The 22,018-nt window shown below is 44.5% G+C and overlaps 1 protein-coding gene across 4 annotated transcripts in view; it reads right to left on the bottom strand.

Annotated features, from left to right (window-relative positions):
* Zbtb1 (zinc finger and BTB domain containing 1) overlaps positions 1-21,762 on the bottom strand; it is a 30,842-nt gene extending 9,080 nt beyond the window's left edge. The window contains exons 1-2 of one of the 4 annotated variants that reach the window (XM_028876063.1): positions 21,557-21,762; positions 5,782-7,694 (exon numbers count right to left, since the gene is read on the bottom strand). In XM_028876063.1, the coding sequence (XP_028731896.1) occupies positions 5,782-7,679 (1,898 nt within the window). In that variant the 5' untranslated portion in view covers positions 7,680-7,694; positions 21,557-21,762. Of the gene's footprint in view, positions 1-4,204; positions 7,695-21,030; positions 21,198-21,556 lie in introns of those variants that run through there. The other 3 variants (XM_037210635.1, XM_028876060.2, XM_037210634.1) reach the window with 3 other exon arrangements.
* Between the last annotated feature and the right edge of the window lie 256 nt (positions 21,763-22,018).

Below are 22,018 nucleotides of genomic sequence, written 5' to 3'. Positions count from 1 at the left end.
ACTAACACAGGGGAACAGAGGTTGGTGGAGTGAATGAAACACAGAGAGCAGGAACAGATGGAGAGGAAGCCCCAGCCCAGACGTGCAGTCTGAATTCAAACTAACTTTCCATTGATTACTGGGCCCTCAACTAACTATCCCACCGAATGCTTTAAGTTTAAATGAAGCATAACCAAAACAGTCCTCAGCATTTCCAGTCTAAAACAACATTCTGAATGACACATTAAATCCAGTTGTGCTTTCTCCTTGCAGATCCTCACCTACACACCCACTATTACCAGTCCACCTTACCAGGCGTCACAGATGATGGATGAAGGAGCACCGCCCCACACGGTCTTTATCATGTGTGTCCTAAGCTGAAAAGGCACTTCTTTGTAGATGGAACGTGTGTCTTCATGAGTAAGTACAAGAATGTATAGCCTACGTCAAAGACTGAGTTCAAATTCCAGGTCTAACATATACAGTTTCTGTGTGGCTTAGGAAAGAGTCTTTGGACCTTAGTCCCCCATCTGGAAAATTAGTATACTTACCTCAAAGAGGAGGAGGACCAATAAAAATTAAGTGGGCAAAACATCCGCATATAGCGTGCTGAAGAAATGGATGTTCAGACTGTAGGGAGCCCTACTTTGGGCAGACTATGGGTTTCCTAAGCTGGGATGTAAACTTCCAATTATTAACACGAAGGATGGTTTCACTTGTGTTAGTTCCGTAGCGGCCATACCATCACACCTACTTTACTGAGCTGAGCTAGCAAGCACCGAGGGCAGGATTTTATGAAAATATGCTCCCACAGGGTGGCGGTGGCGCACGTGTTTAATCCCAACACTCCGGAGGCAGAGCCAGGCGGATCTCTGTGAGTTCAAGGCCAGCCTGGGCTACAGAGCGAGATCCAGGACGGGCACCAAAACTACACAGAGAAACCCTGTCTCAAAAAACTGGGGAAAAAGAGAGAGAGGGAGGAAGGGAGGGAGGGAGGAAGGGGGGAGGAGGAAGGGAGGGAGGGAGGGAGGGAGGGAGGGAGGGAGGGAGGAAGGAAGGAAGGAAGGAAGGAAGGAAGGAAGGAAGGAAGGAAGGAAGGAAGGAAGGAAGGAAGGAAGGAAGGAAGGAAGGAAACATGCTCCCCTCACCTTCTGCTACTCTGCAATCCTGGTTAACGGTAGAGAACTGGCATTTCATCACTGGGAAGCACTTACATAGGAAAAGATGGTGAGCAAAGTTGAGGAACTGATCAAAACAGATCAATGGGGGGTGGGGGGAGAGCTTTTTTTAAACAACTTGTTACCCGGTATCATGTAGTCCAGGTTGGCCTTAAACTCTTGCTGTTTCTGGTTAAGCCTCCCGAATGCTGGGTTTACAATTATGTGCCATCATATCCAGCCCTTAAGTTAATGATAAACCCAGTTCAAATTAGGTTATGTCCAATTTTGAGCTTTTCAGCTATATGTACATATTCAAGTCCTTTTCTCTTCGTCCTGATTTATCTATTTTTGTTAACAATGACAGTGTTTCTCTTCAACATCACACCGGCTCGTAGGAAGATTTTTCAGAGCTTTAGTAAATAGAGAACTTTATTAGTGATCTAAAGGAACATTGCTTAACATTGCTTAACCAGTGAGAAGGTTACCGCCAACCACCACCACCGGGCTCTCTGGGGGCACATCCCTGCCATGCTTAGAACCACTGTCCCATTGGGTATTTCACAGGTACAGCTGGGTTAGCCTCAAGACTTGAAATCCTACACCTCCTCTTCCAACAATTTTACATCCTATTTTTGCTTCAAGGTAGAACATGGATTTTCAAGCCCACTGCTGTTCTGTCTTAGCAAGCTGTCCTCAACAGTATTTTTCATTTTTCTGAGATGGGGGTCTTACTATGTAAAGACCAGGGTAGCCCTGAACTCAAGGGGTAGCCTTGAACCTAGCCTAGCCTCTTGCATGCTGGGATTACAGGCATAAACTATCATACTCAGCTTAATTCTTTTAAGAGTACCCTCTGGAATCCTTCTGACCTACTATTTTGCTTAAAGTCAAATTGTTCATTACTTTATATTAACTACACATTTGCTGTTACCCATGTGGGTCATTTCTCTGAAAATTTTCACTTTAAAAAATATGGGAAATTAGCTGGATATGGTGGAGCATTATGTAATAATCCCAATACTCCCTAAGAGCACTAGAGGATTGGAGACTTCCATTCCAACCTTTCCTGGGTTACAAAGCAAGGCCCTGACTGAAAACCGAAAGAACCTGAAAGGACACGAGAAGGTGATCGCTTTAGCTCCCATCTGGTAACTCTGAGACAGGGTTTCTCTGTGTAGCTTTGCGCCTTTCCTGGAACTTGCTTTGGAGACCAGGCTGGCCTCGAACTCACAGAGATTCGCCTGCCTCTGCCTCCTGAGTACTGGGATTAAAGGTGTGCGCCACCACCGCCCGGCCCATCTGGTAACTCTTAAACCTGGGAGGCTGAAACAGGATCAGCATGATCATGAGGCAAGCCTGGGTTAGGCAGTGAATGACAGGCCAGCCTGGGCTACAAGGGAGAAAATTGAAGGAAAGAGGGGTTAAAACCAGTTGACTGCTAGACTTTTACTGCCTTGGTTCTACTTTATTAAGTTCTAAGGTCCAGTCTTTATGACAAATTACAGATCCATGTTGGAGCATCAACCGTGTTAGAAATGGATTATTTTCTCCATGATTTTCTCCCTGATAAAAGGGAAACTTAATACACAGTTCAGAGGCATAATGGCTGCCTAGCACGTCGAGGCGCTGGGTTTGATCTGGAGTGCCAGAGAAAAAAATCCAATTGAACTACTGTTTTTCAAGAAATCCCAGAAATGGGACTTCAAATGAAAAGTGTCATTAATAGAGGGAAAAGATGCTACTCTTCTCTGGTTTCTCTTTTCCTCTCCAGATCTAGAAAAAAACCTCGATCCTGAATGTATGAACTATCAAAGACAGAAGCAGCAGGCAAATATTCCAGCCTGAGCCATTGTCCTCACAGCCCAAGGAAGGCGAGAGGGAGCAGAGGCAGAGGAGTGATGGATGTTTTTCATCCCCCTTAATTTTACAAGCTAAGTAACTTTTTTGTCTGTTTTCTTTCTTTTTCCTTTAGGATTTATTTATTATGTATACAGTGTTCTGTCTGCATGTCAGAAGAGGGCATCAGATCTCATTATTGTGAGCCACCATGTGGTTGCTGGGACTCGAACTCAGGACCTCTGGAAGAGCAGCCAGTGCTCTTAACCTCTGAGCCATCTCTCCAGCCCATGCTAATTAACTTTTACCTGAACCCTATCTTGTTAAAGACAATTGATTGTACATTCTCTTTGGAGAAACCTGTGCTATCCTGTAGCTAAATTCCCCCAAACCATGCATACTATATAGAATGAAACAGAAAACACCATCAAACATGCCTTTGGAAACTGTCATGGTTGGGTAAAGTCAGATTACGTCTGCTGGCTAATTTGTTAGTTATTAGCACACACTAAAACCACTAAATCAAACCTCTCTTCCTCATTAAAAGAGGATTCCTTCTTCAAAGAGGGTAAATATTTTAAAAAATGCCTTTAGCTATGGGAAAGCCTTTGCAACAGAAAAGTGACCCCTCAAAAAAATGAGGTCCCCTCAGATACTGTATAACTTGAGCATTTCGTTTGGTTTTTGTCTTCTCTTACGTCTGACTTTGTTAGAGAACATTTCTCAGGTGCTTACTAGTAATCTACATACGCATCTTATATTTTCTTTTTAGTTTTAAGTACTTGTTAAACTATTATATCTAAGACATTTTAATATGAATAACTTCCTCAGCTTTTTCTGTTAACAATGTGGCCTTGAAAAACTTCCCCAGACCTCACTGTTTTTGCGCCTTTTCTCAGGATCGGGTTTGAACTCTCTTGGCTCCTGCCCACACTGCCCTGTCCTCACTAACATTTCACCACATGCCCATTGATCTGTCTGTGTTCACACTGTGCTCTATCCACTAACCCTGTACTAGCCAACATGTCTCTCAGGTCGGGTGGCAACTTGTGCCTTTATGCAAATAGCATGTGAGAATATGATTTGCATATCTTAAAAATATCGAGAGCAAGAAAGAGCAATGCTTTTAAACTACCATCCAGAATCAAAGCCATACTCTTAAATATAGATGTTAACTAAAATCCCTTTCAATGTAAGAAGGGTGTTCCAAGTAATTCACATTAAAGGCATTCTATTCGGCAGATGTGTTTATTGGTGGGTGTTTGCCAGTGTTTTAGTTCACATGTAACTGATATAGTATAGACCCTGTCGACAACTAACAATATGACTTTCCCTGACAAGTAGAAGCTCTTTCCATTTATATGCTGGGATTATTTTATAGTCCTCAAATCTTGTATCTTTTACAGAAAATGATATATAAAGCATAGCAATTTTCCACAACACACTTCCTCCAAATCTTAGTGTAAAACACGACACACTTTTGTGCACTCTACTTTTATAGAACAACCAGATTTATAATCGATTTCTTTATTTTATTAGATTTATCAATATACATGGCAGCTTTTTCAAATCTCAGTTCCAAAGTAATTTTAAAAGTGAAAAATCATTTTTCCTTAGATGTCATATTCCTAAAGAGCTATTAAAGTCTATTTATAAACAAAATAATTGATAAACTAACACACTTTAGAAATCAGAATATTTTTAAATTAAAAATATTTTAATGAATACAAGATGTCTTTTTAATTAACTATCATAGTTAAATTCAGTATCACAAAACAAAATGGCTTATCCCCACTAATTTCTCAAGTGAGGGAAAGTCATTGGGATTTACACTTAATATAAGTTTTAAATGTGATTATTAAATGATAACATTTTATCAATTATAGGAAATGTTCATTTATAGGAATTTCCTTAGGTCCATCAATCTTAGGCCAAGATTGAGCCCATGTCCACCTTAAAGGTTAGATTCAGTGCACCTCACTTGCCTAAGGTTGTCAATTTAAGAATATGGATTTCATTGATAAGGGAGAATGAACAGCAGCCACCCCACTATACAACTGACAAACAGCAAAAAAATAAAACCAAAAACAAAAAAGCCCAAAAAGCAAAACCAAAAAAGAATAAGATAGTTTTAAATAATTATTTAAAAATTCTTTAAAAAATTTAAGCAGGAATGGTCAATGATCTTGGGTTTAAAATTTCATGGGATAACCTTAAAATGAAGAAAGTACAGAGAAATAATGAAATCATTACCTTATTGATTAAAAAAAAAAAACCAACTAGTTAATAGTCATTGAAGGGATGCCAGCACTGAGTCTACATTGAAAAGTACTTTTAATGGTAGTTAAGAAAACTAGGAACAAAGAATGCTCTTAGAAACATCAAAAGTGATAAACATTTAATGCCTAAAATATACTTAAGGTCCTAAACAAAAATGTTAAAGTAAAGGGCCTTGGAAAAAATTTTCCCAACACTCCTTATAAAATCAGTGTCTAAATAGCTCATATCCTTTTGCTTTGGTGTTCTGCCTATCAACTAAACATTCATACCGCAGAAAGCCCCTCAGGTTCTTTTCAAATGCTTGGCATTATAATGTGATCTCATATCTTTCCTCAAATTAAACTTTGCTCCACATATTCCACACGTATACAGATGAACATCCATATGCTGCTCCAACTGTTCATTATTGGGGAATATCTGAAAGCAGACCTGGCATATCGTCTCACCAGCAGAGAGATGAGAAATCATATGCCGTACATGGTCATGTTTTCGGAAGTTTCCTTGATCACAAATGGAACAGACATACCTGGCCATGCCTTTGTGCATATCATTGTGCAGACGCAACTGCCGCTCCCTTAGGAACTGCTTCCCACATGTCTGACAAACAAACTGCTTTTCCTTAGTATGAACAGTATAGTGTTCTCTCAGATGACAGCGCTGATAAAATCCTTTCCCGCAGAGGTTACAGAAGTGTTTTCGCCTGTGATCTCTCTCATTTTCTTCCATGATGGCACTCTTAAACATATCCTGGTCTAGGCAGCTAGACATATGCTCGACCACTAAATTTTCAGTTTCAAAACGCTGGCCACAATTGGGACACCGAAAAGGACAAGCGGAATGTTTAAATAACTGCTTTTTCTGGAGACTGTTTATTTGGTAATGATTGTCCCTGAAATCATCTAGCATTTCAACAAACATGTCTCTTATCTCCGACTGCTCATCAGGGTTCTCTTCCATGTCCATCTTCTCGTCAGCATTTCCCAGCCCATTCATCGTCAGGTCCTGAGGTTCTCCACACCTCTGCGCGTGTTCCTGAAGCTGTCTGCCCTTGACCAGTATTTGCCCACACTTCCCGCACGCGCAGATGTTTTCGATGTGTTTGGCTAAGTAGTGAGATGACAGATCCTCCTCGGTTATGGTGAGTCCACACAGCTCGCAGGACGCACTCTCGGCATCCTCCTGCACTGGACTGCTGTTGTGAGGGGGTCTCACGCTCTCTATACCACTTCTTTCATCCACACTGATGGACATGCGAGGCTTCAGGGTTTTCCGACCACTCTTTTTAATGCCGACATCTTCCTCAACATAGTATCTGTAAAATGGCTCTTCCGGCTCATCCTCTAACTCGTCATTGTCAGTGGACTCATTGCAGTCCTTATCAGCAACTTTGATAATGTTGAAGTCTTTCATCTCATCTGTAGGAATATCTTCTGGTTCCATCTTGATGATAATTCTTTTCGTCTCAGCAGCTCTACCCTTTTCTTCCCCAGCCAGTCCAGGCTCCGCTGTGCCCTTTCTGCTTCCAGTGGTCGAAGCTGAATCATCAGGCGCCTGGCTGGCGTCTTCTCTGTATTTGTCTGTCTGTGCAGAAAATGTTTTAGAAGAATCCTTTTCACCGAGTTCAGCTTTGATGTTACTCTCTTTTCCATCTCTAATATCCACTATTCGGTGGTAAGCTCTTGTTGTGTTTTGGTATGAATGTCTGTTAGTACAGGTCAGCACATGTTCATCTAGTAATTTTTCACAGCTGAAGCCAAATCCACAGCTGTCACAGGTAAAACTCCGTCCAAAGCGCCGGGACACACGTTCTTTGGGAGTCGATAGTTTGGACACGGAACTTTTTTTACACACATCCAACAGTGGCTCAGGAAAGTGAGCTAACTGTAGCGGCTCCTCATCGGGCTCTCTGTTGTGTGGTGTGTTCACTGTTGAGCTGGGCTCGGCGCACCACCTGCTGGCCTCGCTGCCATTTCTAGCCACGGTGTCTTCATACATTCTGACCCCAAAAATCATCTTGCTGTTCTGCTTGCTGGAAGCCGAGGACGAGCATTTGGAACTAGAGCAGTCGGCGTCCTGTATGTCTTCTAAGCAGTCAGGGACATTGTACAGCTGCAGGTGGTTCATTGCCACTTTGAACTGCTCGAAACTGGAAGGCGCCGTCATAATCTTTCCCAAATACATGAACTGCAGGATGAGATCAAAGCACTCGGCGCTTATTTTCATGTTGCTGAGATTCAGTTGTGCGGTACTGTGCTGATGGTTCATGAAAAACATTCTAAAATAGGAGCTACAGGCAGCCAAGACGGCCTTGTGCGCTTGGAAGTAGATGTCGTCGATGGCAATGCAGCAGTCACAGAGGAAACCCCACTCTCTTTGGTTGTTCAGCTGCTGGAGGACATAGCTGCTGTGACTGGGCCTCGCCATCGTCTGTAATTAGACCTATGGAGAACAAAAATATGACAGTCAGGTATGAGAAAGACACTTTAAAAAAAAGGACACTTTCAGCATCAAAGCACAGTTTTCTATGCTAATGAAGCAAAAGCCTGTAATATGCCTAAATCTTTTTAAGTTTGAAGATGAAAATATCTAGCCATTTATTGTTTTCTCATATTGAACAAAAGGCACCAAAAGCAAAAATCTTAATATTTTTAAAGTTAAAAACGAGGCAGAGACAGGCAGATCTCTATGAACTCCAGACCAGCCTAGTCTACACAGTAAGTTCCATGCCAGCCAAGGCTACACAGTGAGACCTTGTATACAAACAAACAGACATATAAGGGAGCATGAGGGCCCCCAGAAACCCTATCTTTAAAAAGCTGGGCACGGGGTGCCCATGTCTACACCCGTGAGACTTGTGCTGAGCCAGCCAGCTAGCCTACTTGTGAAATCCCAAGTCAACGAGAAACCCTGTCTCAAAACAAAGCGGACAGCAGCCGAGGAACAATGCCCGCCCGAGGTTGACCTCTGGTCTCCACATGCACACAAACACACAAGCCTCTGTACACAAATGAACATATACACACAAACACTCTTCATCCTAGAGGGAAAACACATACATGACGACACAAACAACAAACGTAAATAAAGCAGCAACTTAAACTAAAAGTTACTAATTTGAGTGCAGAGCATCAACAGCCTTTTGAATGATTTGATATTAAGGAATTGTTGCTCTTTCCTTTTTCAAATTTACTTTGGGGTTTAAAAAATCATTTTATGTGTATATGTATTGGACTGCATACATGCCTGTGGAGCCTGTGGAGGTCAGAGAGGGCATTAGATTCCCTGGAACTGGAGTTACAGGTAGATGAAGTACCTGTGAATGCTGGGAAGCCAACCAGAGTCATCTGCAAGAGCACTAAGTGTTTAACTGTTGAGCCATCTCTCTAGCCCTCTACTTTGGGTTTTTGAAACAGGGTTCTACCATATAGTTGGGAGAGCCTGGAATTCTCTCTATGTAGCCCAGTCTAACCTCAGACTCAGGGTTCTACCATATAGTTGGGAGAGCCTGGAATTCTCTCTATGTAGCCCAGTCTAACCTCAGACTCAGGGTTCTACCATATAGTTGCGAGAGCCTGGAATTTTCTCTATGTAGTCCAGTCTAACCTCAGACTCAGAATCCTACTTCAGACTCCTGAATACAGGATTACATGTGTGAACCACCACATCCTTTAGATGAACGTACTGATGTATTTACAGATGAAATTACACATTTGAGATAACCTTCAAAACCAACGAGGAGGGGATGAAAGCTACAGATAATACAAAACTGGCCATGTTAACTATTGAAGCAGGGCCATAGAGTCTCATTTTGTTATTTGCTTGAAACTTTCCACAGAAAAAAACTTATTAGGCCTGGAAAATGGCTTAGTGGTTAAGAGCATTCCTACAGAGGATCCATATTTGATTCACAGTTCCTACATGGCAGCTAACAACCATTTGTAACTAACTCCAGTTCCAGGGGACCTGACACCTTCACACAGATACACATGCAGGCAAAACACCAATGAACATTAAAAAAAAAAAAAAAAAGCCGGGCGGTGGTGGCGCATGCCTTTAATCCCAGCAGATCCAGGCAGATCTCTATGAGTTTGAGACCAGCCTGGTCTACAGAGCAAGATCCAGGACAGGCACCAAAACTACACAGAGAAACCCTGTCTTGAAAAACAAAACAACAAACAAAACACTAAAAGTAACACATGCTCATTGTAGGAGTTTAAACAGAGTCAAAACACACCTTGAATGACACTGCTCTTCTCAGGTGATCATCTAAGCATTCTGGATCATATAACCTTCACATCTGTCTAGGCTCACACATGGTTTGTAATACTGAGTACTAATATGCCTGCCATCTATTTTGGCTTTTATGTTTTTCTAACTCAAATGGTAACATAGTATGTAGACCTCTCTGTAACCTGTTCCTTCAACATTGATGGGAAGTGTAATTATTAATGTAGTGAGTTAACCTTGGGGTAGGAGAGGGAAACATTAAAATCTTAGAGGTGCTATTACATTACAAAACTAAAATCCAGCTTAAAGGTGGACACAACATATACCACTAATCAAAGGCTGAGGCAGGAGGATTTTGAGTTCAAGGCCAGCCTAGGTTACACAGAGAGTTCTAGGTTAGTCAGGGAGGGAGGGAGGGAGGGAGGGAGGGAGGGAGGGAGGGAGGGAGAGAGAGAGAGAGAGAGAGAGAGAGAGAAACCCTGTTCTTTGTTTTAGTGTGTGTGTGTGTATTTTAAAGAGGTATAAAAAAAGACAGTTTTCTGCCGGGCGGTGGTGGCACACACCTTTAATCCCAGCACTCAGGAGGCAGAGGCAGTGGCAGGCGGATCTCTGTGAGTTTGAGGCCTGCCTGGTCTACAGATTGAGTTCCAGGACAGCCAGGACTGCTTCACAGAGAAACCCTGTCTCGAAAAACCATAAATAAAAAATAAATAAAAAATGCAGTTTTCTGATTTAGTCTCAAATTTTAATCTGTATACATAAAACTTTATAATCTACTCTCTATTAGAAAAAAACCCACATTCCTATACTGTTTACTGAAAAAACAAAAGACAACCATAACAAGCTGTTCAGTGAACTAAAATGTTCATTCTTTTATTTCTTTCTTTTTCTTAAAGACAGGGTCCTCTCTATTCAGCCTTGGCTGTTCTGGCACTTGCTCTGTAGACCAGCCTGGCCTTGAACTCACAGATATTCTTACTTCTCCCTTCAGAGTGCTAGACTAAAGGTGTGAGCCACCTTCTGCCAAAATGTAGTACTATTAAAGCTTTTCTATCTCGGCAGTAGTTATCAAGAGAGTACGGAGTACGTTCATCTCTCCTTGCTTCTGTCTGTCCTCACAGATCAATTCTAGGTCACACACCCTGTCGCTCCATGCTATCCTGCTACATACAGGCTCATGCTACCTCCCTATTTCGCTACCTCAATGTCCACAGAGTTCCCTAGGAAGAGATGGGGCCTGTGGAGTGGAGAAGCCACTGTGTCTCCTGGAAGCCAAATCAAGTGTTTCCAGAAGGTAATAAATTTCAAACCTGCGTCTTGGGTGTCTACAGCTAAACTGAGGGGGGATATGCTTAAATATAAAAGCAATGGATGTTCAAAGACATCATTCATGTTACTCCTGAGGGTTAACTACACTAAGGTTAATCTACTAGCCTTTAGAATATATTGATGAAAAAGCCTGGAGAGATGGTCTAGCAATTAAGTGCACTTGTCACTCTTATTAGAAGACCCAGGTTCAATTCCCAGCACCTACATGGTGACTCCCAACCATCCGGAACTCCAGTTCCATGGGATCCAATGCTCTCTTCTGTCCTCCAAGAGCATCAGGAACACATGTGCTACACAGACATACATGTGGGCAACACACTCATACTCATAAAATTAAGTAAATCTTAAAGATAAATATATTGGTATTGAAGGCAGAAAATGAAGGTGCAGAAACAAAATTTTTACAATTAGATTTCTATACAACAAATCTATACACGATAATACAACTGAATGCAAAAGGTTAAAAAGTACACAAAAACACTGACCCAAGCCCACTTTAAGTAGGGTGAGATTTGGAGGTCACTAGTCACCCTACTGTATGATTCGCAGAAACGTTTAATGAAAAAGAGAAAGAAGCAAAGAGGGCCAAAAGTCTAAAAAAAGACTTTCTAGAACTAACAGTTGTTGGAAACTGAAACAAACCTGAGCGGAACCTAGTGATGCCCACACACAGTGGGGAAGAAACCAGTGAGGCGGGGCACAGAGCTGGGTCCCCGTCCTGCTCTCCCAGCCTGCAATCTGTTTACGATCATTCGTCCCAGGATTAAGGTGGGAATAACGACTCAAATAACAGACACAAGGAATCCCACAGCCAATGTGTAAAATGTGGGGTTTGCCATGTGATGTTAACGGAAACAATACTGGCTGCAGTTGCAATGGTGGCGATGTTTATTTGAGCACCAGGAAGTAAATCTAACTAGGTAATTTTAAGCTTCCTTCCAAGTAAGAGCCAAATGACGGTCAAAACATTCCAAGACCCTTTCTTATCTAAAATGAAAAACAGTGATTCGGCCACTAACTAAAGTCAACTCCATACATTCGATTAGTTAAAATCCGTATTTTACATGCACCTAAACAAGTGCTACACTGATTAGGACAGCATCTAGAGCACATGGATGCACATTCTTTCATTCAACATCGGTCACTGTATACAGGACTGAGACCAGCGACGGAAGGCACAGCTGTCCCCAAAGGCTAAATACACCTGGAGAGGGTTTCTTCCCTAGACCAGCCACTTCACTCAGCATGAAGTCAGGAAGTGTCTGCCGCTCCACAGAAGGCGTCACGCTGTGCTGGAGAACAAGCAGTGTGTCCAAATGGCGGATGTAAACCCCACTGCCTCTGTGTCACATCCTCCTGTCTTCCCAGCCTACTGGGGGAGGCTGAACAAGGGTGCAGGCAGTTCTCAGAGCTACCCTACAGTCTCCAGGCAGACCTACCATTCTAGTTTAAGCAATGTTAGTATTTATGATACAACTTTATTATCTACTGGATAAAGATGATTTTACCCAGACAGTGGGGAGTGAAGGAGGATCTAAGTTCCTGAAAGACTTTTAGCTTATCTCTTTAAGGTTAAGTTTTGCATTACACTTGTGGAAAGCAGCTGGGTGCGGTAGCACATTGCTTCAATCCAAGCACTAGGGAGGCAGAGAAAGGAGGATCCCTGCATTTCAGGCCACCCTGACCTACAGAGTGAGTTCCAGTGTAGCCAGGGCAACACAGAGAAACTGCTGTGTCAAACCCCTACGTCTGTCCCCCCCTCTAAAAAAAAATAGTATAAAGCATTTACTTTTATTAAACAATTTCACTCAAATTCCAAAAAGTTTGCTTTCTTTTCAATTTTTTATTTCTAATTTTAAAAACTGTTAGGACCCGGGAGAAGGCTCAGTAGTCAAGAGCACTAGTGTGTGGTCTTGCAGAGGACCCGGGTTCAGTTCCCAGCACTCACATGGAGGCGCATACCTGTCCGTCTCTAACTCAGTCCCAGGGGATCTGATGCCCTCTTCAGACCTCAGCGGGCACCGGACACACTCGTGGTGTACAAACTTACACAGAGAGAAAACACTCATACACACAAAAGAATAAAATTAACAGATGGAAAAGAAATGTTCCTGGATGTGGCTGTAATCCCAGCACCAGGAGGCGGATGGGGAAATTGGTGAATTCCAGACCAATCATGGCTGCACAGTGAGACCCAGACTCAAAACAAACAAAAATGTCACCAAAATTTAGTAAGCTTTACATTATGTAGCTTATCAAGAAGTTTATTTCCATAAACAGAGTCCCTCTATTTCACCTGCTCTGGTTTGAGATTAAAATCTGTGACCATGTTTGTGTGTTACCAGCTATCACCGGAAGATCACATCACAGCTGGCAGTTGGTCCGGGACAGAAAGTAAAACCTTCTAGTTGCATTCGAAGGTCTACACCCAGGAAAGTACTCCAGCAATAAGGAGGCAGCGATCCAGTACATCTTACACCATAACTACAAATTACTTTGAAAGTGCTTACCAGTTTATTTTAAAAGTAAAAAATGGTCACAAAACACATCAACTGTATTAAGCAATTCAAACAGTCATAAACCTATAGAGTATAGATCTTAGAAGTTCAAGAGTCTTATTTCATAAAAAGTAAACATTTACGATGATTAAACATCATATCAACATCTAGCTAACTGTGAAAACCAGGTACTGGGACTACAGATGAGGACTCCTATGTACCTCAGATGGTACTAAAACTTCCTCGGTTCAATCTAGTGTGGTCTTCTGCAAAGACCATCAACTAAGAACTGGTTTCAGGTCCTGAATTCAGGTACTATCCTATAAGTGGTGAGCCTCATCTGAATGATAGCTGTAATGTGGTTTTATCTGTCTTTATTGATATGTTCCCTAAGTATACTAGGTGGCTTTTTTTTTTTCTTTTTTCTTTTAAAGACAGGGTCTCTTGTAGGCTAGCCTGGCCTCAAACTTGATTTATAGTAGAGGAAGTCCTTGAACTTCTGATCCTCCTCCTTCCACCTTCCAAGTTCTGGAATTACAGGCCTACACCGCCATACCTGGTTTCCTAAGTGCTTGGGACCGAACCCAGGGCTTCCTGCATGCTAGGTAAGCACTCTGTCAAGGAGCTACACCCCCAGCCTCGTAGAAGTTATTTTTAGTAAAGTTCTCACTGACATAGTAAATTTTCAGGACCGATTCATTCTATGGCCAAATTTCTTAAATGGTAAATAACAGCTCTGATCTGATTACATAAAAGTCTGTAAATATGCACATAAAGCAGGGACGGCACACATCTTTAATTCCAGTAGTTCCACACACAGCCAGGGCTATACAGGGTAAAGACAGACAGACAGACAGACAGACAGACACACACACACACACACACACACACACTATCCCTCACATGCCGTTTTCCAGAGTACACAGTCCAATTTCTAAAAGGAACAAATATTTCTAGGTTCTCTGTTTAACCAGTTGTAGAGATTCCTAAAGATAAAAGGGTTTTACTTTGAGCCATATAAGAGAAAATGCAGAAAAAAAAAATCACTATTTAAACCAGGCATTCTGGCTAGCTATTAAATTCAGTACTTAGTACAGGAAGTTCTGAATTTATAATGGGATAATGTTCCAAAACGTATTTTTAAGTTATTTGGAACCTGAAACACACATTCCCATAGAAACAATGCTATAAATGGCGGCTCAGTTTGCTGCTCACACCCAACAGTCTGTGAAAGCCATCACGTGCCCGTGTGAATCTGAACAATGCTGTAGTACTGCCCGTCATGGGCACTCACTGATCTAAGTGAGCAGCACTATGGCACAGTAATGCCCACTATGCTGAGCCCTCAAGGACAGCGACACACTTAAAGGCCTTAGTGTTCTTGTGCCCAGCACAGTCTTCCCACATGGCTGGCACTTAGCACATGTTTGTTAAGGGAGAAAAAAAAAAAGTTCTGGAAACAGGCACTGCTAGATATGGGTACCAGTTCTACCCGCTTGGTAGCTCCCAGGAAACCTTTCCATCCCTTGTATCCTCCTTCTCAACCATCAAAGCAGGACAGTCACACCCAGCAAAGAGTTCTTGTAGAAACTAGGTATGACAATATTTTGGGCAATCCAGTTTTTTGTTTTGTTTTGCTTTTTAAGATTTATTTATTTACTATGTATACAGCATTCTGCCTGCAGACCAGAAGAGGGCACCAGACCTCATTACAGATAGTTGTAAGCCACCATGTGGTTGCAGGGAACTGAACTCAGGACTTCTGGAAGAGCAGCCAGTGCTCATAACTGCTAAGCCATCTCTCCAGGCCATAATCCAGTACTTAAAGTTAATGTCATCACACTGAACACAATTTATAAAATCCCATGAAAAATCAAGTTCAACTTACTCTTCTGCAGATGAGAACTCTCAGGGGTTAAGCCATATGCTCAGCACATGGGGTCTCAGTGGCTGTCAGGGTCTCCAGCCTCCTGCCTAGGCTCTTCCTATTGCTAACAGCTCCTGGGACTTCTCTCCACTAAGCATTGCCGAAATGCAGGAACCGTCTGCACTCCGGACAGTCTCACGCTGCCGCTCTTCTGCGGTAGACCGTGGCTTGTTGGTTGGTTGGTGTTCCTGTTGCCTGGTCAAGCCAACAGCTGTCCCTTCTAAAAGGTATGCTGGGCTGTCCACCATTTTAATCCCAGAGGTTGTGAGACTAGACAAAAACTCAGGGAAACAAGCTACATAATTTAATTCTTTGAGATCCCATGTACTATGACAGCAGGTAACCAAACTGCCTTCTTTGACTTCTTGACAGGACAACGGACAATAAATGTTACAACAAGTACCATGAACGAACCATTGCTGCAGTTCCACTGGATCCCAGACAAGGAATTCATCCACACGGGAGGGAAAATGGGGAGTTTTGAATGCCTTTTCTCTGCAGTACAGAGGAAAGGTATTTTATGCCTCCATCTTTAACCCCTATCCTAGAGGCAGCACAGCCATCTCCTGAACACCAGAGGGCACTGTAGGTGCCTCTGACCTAAAGCTGGTCCCCCTTGGCACATGGCACTTGTTTTGTTAGGGCTTGGGGCGCAGGACTCTAGTTATTCCAAAGTATTCCCTCCGTGCACTCACATCGTCTGCTATAATTGTGAGCAGCTCGACACAGGCCACTGGCCTGCTCTTCATTTGAGAACTTTATTCAGTAAGTGCTGCTGAGTATCTTGCAGGCAGGCAGGCAGGCAGCTCTTCCCACAGTCACGTTCCTTCTTAGAAAGTGTACCGCTTCCAGTTCTGCAGCTCAAGCCGTTTCTGTTTAGTTCTAACCAAAACCGTGTGAACTCTAATTTTTTTTTTTCTCGGAGACAGGATCTATCTATTAGATCAGGCTGTCCTCCAGAGATCAGCCTGCTTCTGCCTCCTGAGTGCTCAAATTAAAGGTGTGTGCTACCACCACACCTGGAAAAACTCCAAATTTTTATCTAATTAAAATAAATGAAATAAAACCAATAAAAAGTATCTGTTCTAAGCACAATCCCATTCTTTAACCTTCAATCTCTTAAGATTTTCCCCAACCCCAAACACTCGAAAAGTAAAAGCTTTCCTCATTACACACACACACACACACACACACACACACACACACACACGCACACACCTTTGGGGAACCCTTTCTGACCCACGACGAGGCAGGCATCTCTCTTCTGCGCTGCAAAAGCCCAGCACTGGGAGACAAAGGATGGCTATCTAACTGGAGATTGTCTCAGTCACTCTTGTTTTATAGTCTGGTCCTGGAGACCACGGTGTCATGTCAGTCATGATTACAACCTCTAGCTTCTGGTAGTTTCCTGACATTCAGTAGATATCGTCACCGAAACTTTTATAGAGTTGTTGGCAACTGACAGGGCCTTTTCCATACATTAGCCAACTGATTCCCACGGCACCCTGAGTCAGGTTCGAAATTACCCCTATTTTGTGAATGAAGAAAACAGGTGAGGTAGTTAACTACTCATCCCGTAAACAGAAGCCCGGGCTGAGACCCTAACTCTTGATTCCAAATGCAGCGTTTCTGTTTTTGTAATCCAGACAACACTTTCTGGGTATGATTATTAAGGAAGTGCAGTGCCCCTCTGGAACATTCTAAGCCTCCCACAGTCACACTTTCCGTCACTGTAGAGTTCCCATCCTTCTTGCTCTGTCTTATCTTGCAGGCAGGCAGAAAGCGCCCCCTTCCCCTATCTCCTCCTCCATCTGCTGACCCCCCCCACCCCCACCCCACTGCTGGCAACTTCAAGTGGGAAGGAGCTCTTCAGTTAGCTCTTAAAAGAACAACACGCATCTCACACAGAACACTAACAGAAAATGTAATTAGTACTTTATTATTTAATATTTTGTGTTTGTTTTGGGGGACAGGGTCTCACTACGCAGCCTTGGCTGGCGCGGAACTGTGTATGTCAGGCTGGCCTTGAACCTAGGGGAAGTCCACTTGCCTCTCTTCTGAGTGTTAGGATTAAAGTCTCGCAGCCCACACTCCGCTATTCTTTAATTTTCAATACTCATTATTCTATTTTGCAGCGCTGAGGGTTGAACCTAGGGCCTCAGGCATGACAGGCAAGCGCTCTTACCACTGAGTTATACCTCCAGCCCTCAAATATGATTGAGAACAATTTACATTCACATAGTAGTGTTTTAAAAAAGCATGTCCTCAGTACCCTCAAGTGACTACCGTGATTCAATTTGTATGTATTGTTTCGGGGCTTCATTAGAAAATTAACTTTACAGCTCATCCTTCTTGAATACACTAGGCTAAGGAACTAATGTATTAGTTATTATGTATTAGTTATTATCATAATGACTACACAGGACAAAATATCAGTATACTTAGAAACCTACCTTAAATACATGAGATGCCAAATGGGAGCAAAGTTCAGGCCAGAGTCCTTGCATTCCCCCCAACCCCCCACTGGTAGCCCTCCCCATGCCGCAACCTAAAACAAGATGGTCATTAATGCCCCCTCCCTTCTGCTTTCCTTCCTATCATGTTTCCCTGGCTGCTTTGGATGCTGATCAAGAGGAACCCACACCATAACAAAAAGGCACAGGGACATCTTGGCAGTGGTTTTAGAGGCAAGTCTACCCACTCCTTCCCAATGGTAAGCTAGGAAGCTCTCTACACATGAAGGGCTTGTTTTAATGAGTTCAGCCTGCATTGATCTGTCAGATGACGGACTGCAGCATTTGCAAAGGATGAGAAGCCCACCAAGGTACACTTCAGGAGGGCTGAACTAGAACAAAAACTTACATGCCTGTTACTAAATTATAGGAACTGGCATCAGCTCAAAGCAAAAACCCTCCCGCTTCCCCTGCCCCTGGCAGTCCTCACCTATCTGAGTTATGAAAAGAGAACCCAAGTGTATGAGCGGGAGCAGGCCAGTGAGGCTCACACAGCAGCAAGATGCTCAGGTGCTGCCTTCCCACTTTTAAAATGAGGAACTGGTTGTTCACAGTGATTACCTCTGGGGGAGTGGGAGTCAGAATAACTTTTCAGATTCATATTTTATGTACTTCAGTATAGGTTGCATTTTTTATCATTGAAACGGCATACCACCCAGCACTCAGGGAACAGAGGCCAGTGAATCTCTGAGTTCGAGACCAGCTTAGTTTACAGAGCTGAGTTCCAGGACAGTCAGGGATACATAGAGAAAAGAGAAACCCTGTCTCAAAAAAAACAAAAAACAAAAAAATTTAAATAAAAAAGAAAAGGCATTCCCACTTTAAGGAAAAATAAACACAAATAAGTTAATTAGGCTCACAGAGAAGATATGAATGAATAGCAAAGCATTTTCCCTATTTTATTACCAGAGACACTACCACAAGAAATTATCACAAAAATACTATAGAAACCGAAGTGAACTCTGAAGCAGATGATTCACATATTCACTCCCCAAGGCAAGACTGCAGCCTAAAATGTGTGTATATATATACATATGTATATATATATTTAGCATTTCTATCACAAATGCCTCACACACACCCCTTTAGGCAAAGATATATAGCTTGTCCTAGCTAGAGAAGAACTCCCCCCAAAAGCAACATTTTTTTTCCTGGATGTTAGAAAAATAAAAAATGGTGTTGCAAGGCACACTGGACCCTTTGAAAAGGGGCCCTGGTTGTACCAGACACGGACAGACGTGGGGAATGAGGAAGCAGAAGGTACGGTACAAACATTTAGCAGCTACCATGAAATCAAAACACAAGGTCATGAGCAGGCGTGGCAGCGCAAACCTTTAATCGTAGCACTGGAGAGACAGAGGTGGGCACACCTCTAAGAGTTCGAGGCCAGCCTGGTCTAGAGTTCTAGGTCAGCCAGTGCTACATGGTCAGATCCTGTTTCAGAAAACAAACAAACAAACAAACAAAACCCACAAGGTCAAAAACCCGGTGTGGTGTCACAGGCCTGGTATCCCAACACTGGTTGAGAGGTTGGAGCAGGAGGGTAGAAAGCTAAGGCCAGCCCTGGACCAGAAATCGGGAGTCTAGCTTTTAAAACAAAACAAAAACCAGCCGGCATGGTGACACTTGCCATTAATTCTAGCACTCAAGAGGCAGAGGCAGGCAGATCTCTGTCTCTGTCTCTGTCTCTCTCTCTCTCTGTCTGTCTGTCTGTCTGTCTCTCTCTCTCTCTCTCTCACACACACACACACACACACACACACACACACACACACACACACACACACGATCAAGAAGCCGTGCTTCTGCCCTGGTTAAAAATGGGTCTCTTTTTCTGACAGTGATGCACCCACCACCTGCACTGGTTCAAAACAGTAGGCATGATGTTAGAATTTGCAGGAATTTAGTATCATGAAAACTGAGACTCTGGGTGGGGTTTTTCTTAATTTCTATGTTTATGTGGGGGGAGGGGTATGTGCACATGAGTTCCCTGAAACTGGAGTTACAGGCAGTTGTGGGCTGCCTGATATGGGTGCTGGGCGCCAAATTCAGTTCCTCTGCAAGAAAAGCAAGTGCCCTTAACCACCCAGCCTCTGTAGCCCCGACTTTTGATTTTTGAAAAAAAAAAAAAAGGTCTTGCTTTGTAGACCAGGTCCTGATTAGCCTCCACCTCCTGATCCAGCCTCTGGAAGTGCTGGGATTATAGGCCGGCACAGCCACACCCTGTAAAACTCTGGTGTCAATGGAGATATGCTGTTGTTAAAGTGGGTTGCTGTAACCAACACTGTACTGGAGAATTTCTACTTAGTTTCTGCTTTAGTTCCATCTATTTCTTTAAGAGGAAGGAACCGCACACAGCTCCTAATGCCACTCAGTATTACTGAGACTTTAGGAGATAACAGCAAGTGATTCAAAGGGGAAGTTTTACGGTTCTGGGCAACCGACCAGCCATCATCATTCAGGCCTCAGACTCCTGCACCTCCACCTTCTCCATTTCTCCAGATCACATCCACTTGAGGTGACAAAGTTCCAGAGAATCTGTTTTACACTTTTTTAAACCATGATTGCTTTAAAGTTACCATAAGAACTACATGGCTCCCCCAAATCTGCTTCAGGGTGCCTCAAACTTCAGCTGAAGAAATTCATTCTAAGTGGTCTTCAGAACACAAAACCAGGCTTGGTGGCTCATGCCTATCACCCTAGAATTTAGGATTCCCTAAGGCAGGAGAATTAGGTCCAAGCGATCCTGGGCTACCTTGCCAAACCTTGTCTCAGAAAAGGAAAAAAAAAAAAATGCTTGGAACGCTTTGTGGATTCCAGTGTCAAAGGGGAAAATGTTGCCGCAGCGGTACATACTGTACGGAAATACATTCTGACCAGTGGAGAATCTACGTGTACCTTCACAGCCACACTCGATTCAGGAACGCGCTCACACACATACAAATACCCCAGTCCCCCAAAACAAGGACTTTCATTAACCTGTTCCTGACCCGTCCGAGTTGGAAAATGTCTTGTCAACCCCTCCGATCACGTGGACGGGGTGGCTCAGGTGGAAAGGCAGCCTGGGAGCGGCGGCTGAGCTCAGACCCACGCCTGCACGCTTCAGCCGCAAGGACTCTCGATCGCCACCCAACTCGCTCACCGCCTCTCCCAGAACTTCTACTTGGAAGCGCCCACCACTGGAGGCAAAAAGCACTTTCTTCTCGGGACTCGGGGGAGTGTGGGGTGGGGAGAAAAACCAATCTGGTACCCAGAAAAATCCCCCAACGCCCGAGACCTACCACTTTTGACCCGAACAAAAAAGCGTGTGTGCTGATGAGAGGGGGTGGGAAAGAGCGAAGCAGGAATCCGCGCGGCCCAGCCGCCTCCTCCCTCGGAGCGCGCCCAAGTCTGCGGCCTCCGGCTCCGGGACGCTCCCCTCCCACCGGCCGCCCAGCCACAGCTGGAAGTTAGCGAAGCGCGCTCCGGGCCCGTCAATCAAGCGCGGCCTCCCGCCTCCACCTCCCCTCCCCCCTCCCCCACCAGAAAATAAAATAAAGGGAAAAAGAAGTAATTTGGGAAGTCGTCCGGAGAGGGGAATCCGTCCCGGACCCGGGGAGGCCGCGCGCACCGGACTGATCGCCGGCACCGAGCAGGCGGCTCAGCAGTCCCCCGCCACCGGCTCCTCGCCGCGCGCCCTCCGCGCTCCGGCTCCCCGCACCGGTCGGCGGCGGTGGCGCGGCGGTGGCGGCCACGCACTCCGCCAGGCCCGTGGCCCGGCCCCGGTCAAAGTTGAGCAAATAGCCCCGACGACTGGCAGATACTCACCGGGCGCGGCGGGACGCGCGGCTTCGGAGGTTTTCGGAAGTTTAGGGCAGCGGGGCCGCGGGGCAGGCGGGCGGAGGCGAGGGGCCGCGGGGCTGCAGTTGACGGCGCGCGGCGCTCGGCTGGGCTGCGCCGAGACACTCCGGCTCTGCCAGGGACTGCGCTGCAACAAAGGACTTCCGCTGCCGCACAGCCGCGCCTGCCGCACCGCACTGAGCCGGCCCCGCTTACGCGGCGACTCCGGGTCTGCCCACCAGTTCGCCGCGGCGTCCGCCAGCCTTCCCCTCCCTCTCGCCCGCCCACCCACTCCGCCGCTGGCGGCTAGGGGCACCCGCGGTCGCCTGTTGGTTGCAACAAGTTTCTGCGTCGGGCCGAGGAGGTTGGCACTGCCCGCAGCGCGGGCGCCCGGGCGGCGGCTGGAGCGGCACTGTCGCCCCTCTCCCCCAGGGTCGGTTTTGGCCCTCC

This window comes from Peromyscus leucopus, chromosome 14, assembly GCF_004664715.2.
Source record: "Peromyscus leucopus breed LL Stock chromosome 14, UCI_PerLeu_2.1, whole genome shotgun sequence".
Lineage (NCBI taxonomy): Eukaryota > Metazoa > Chordata > Mammalia > Rodentia > Cricetidae > Peromyscus > Peromyscus leucopus.
This window is presented reverse-complemented; position numbering and strand designations above follow the sequence as displayed.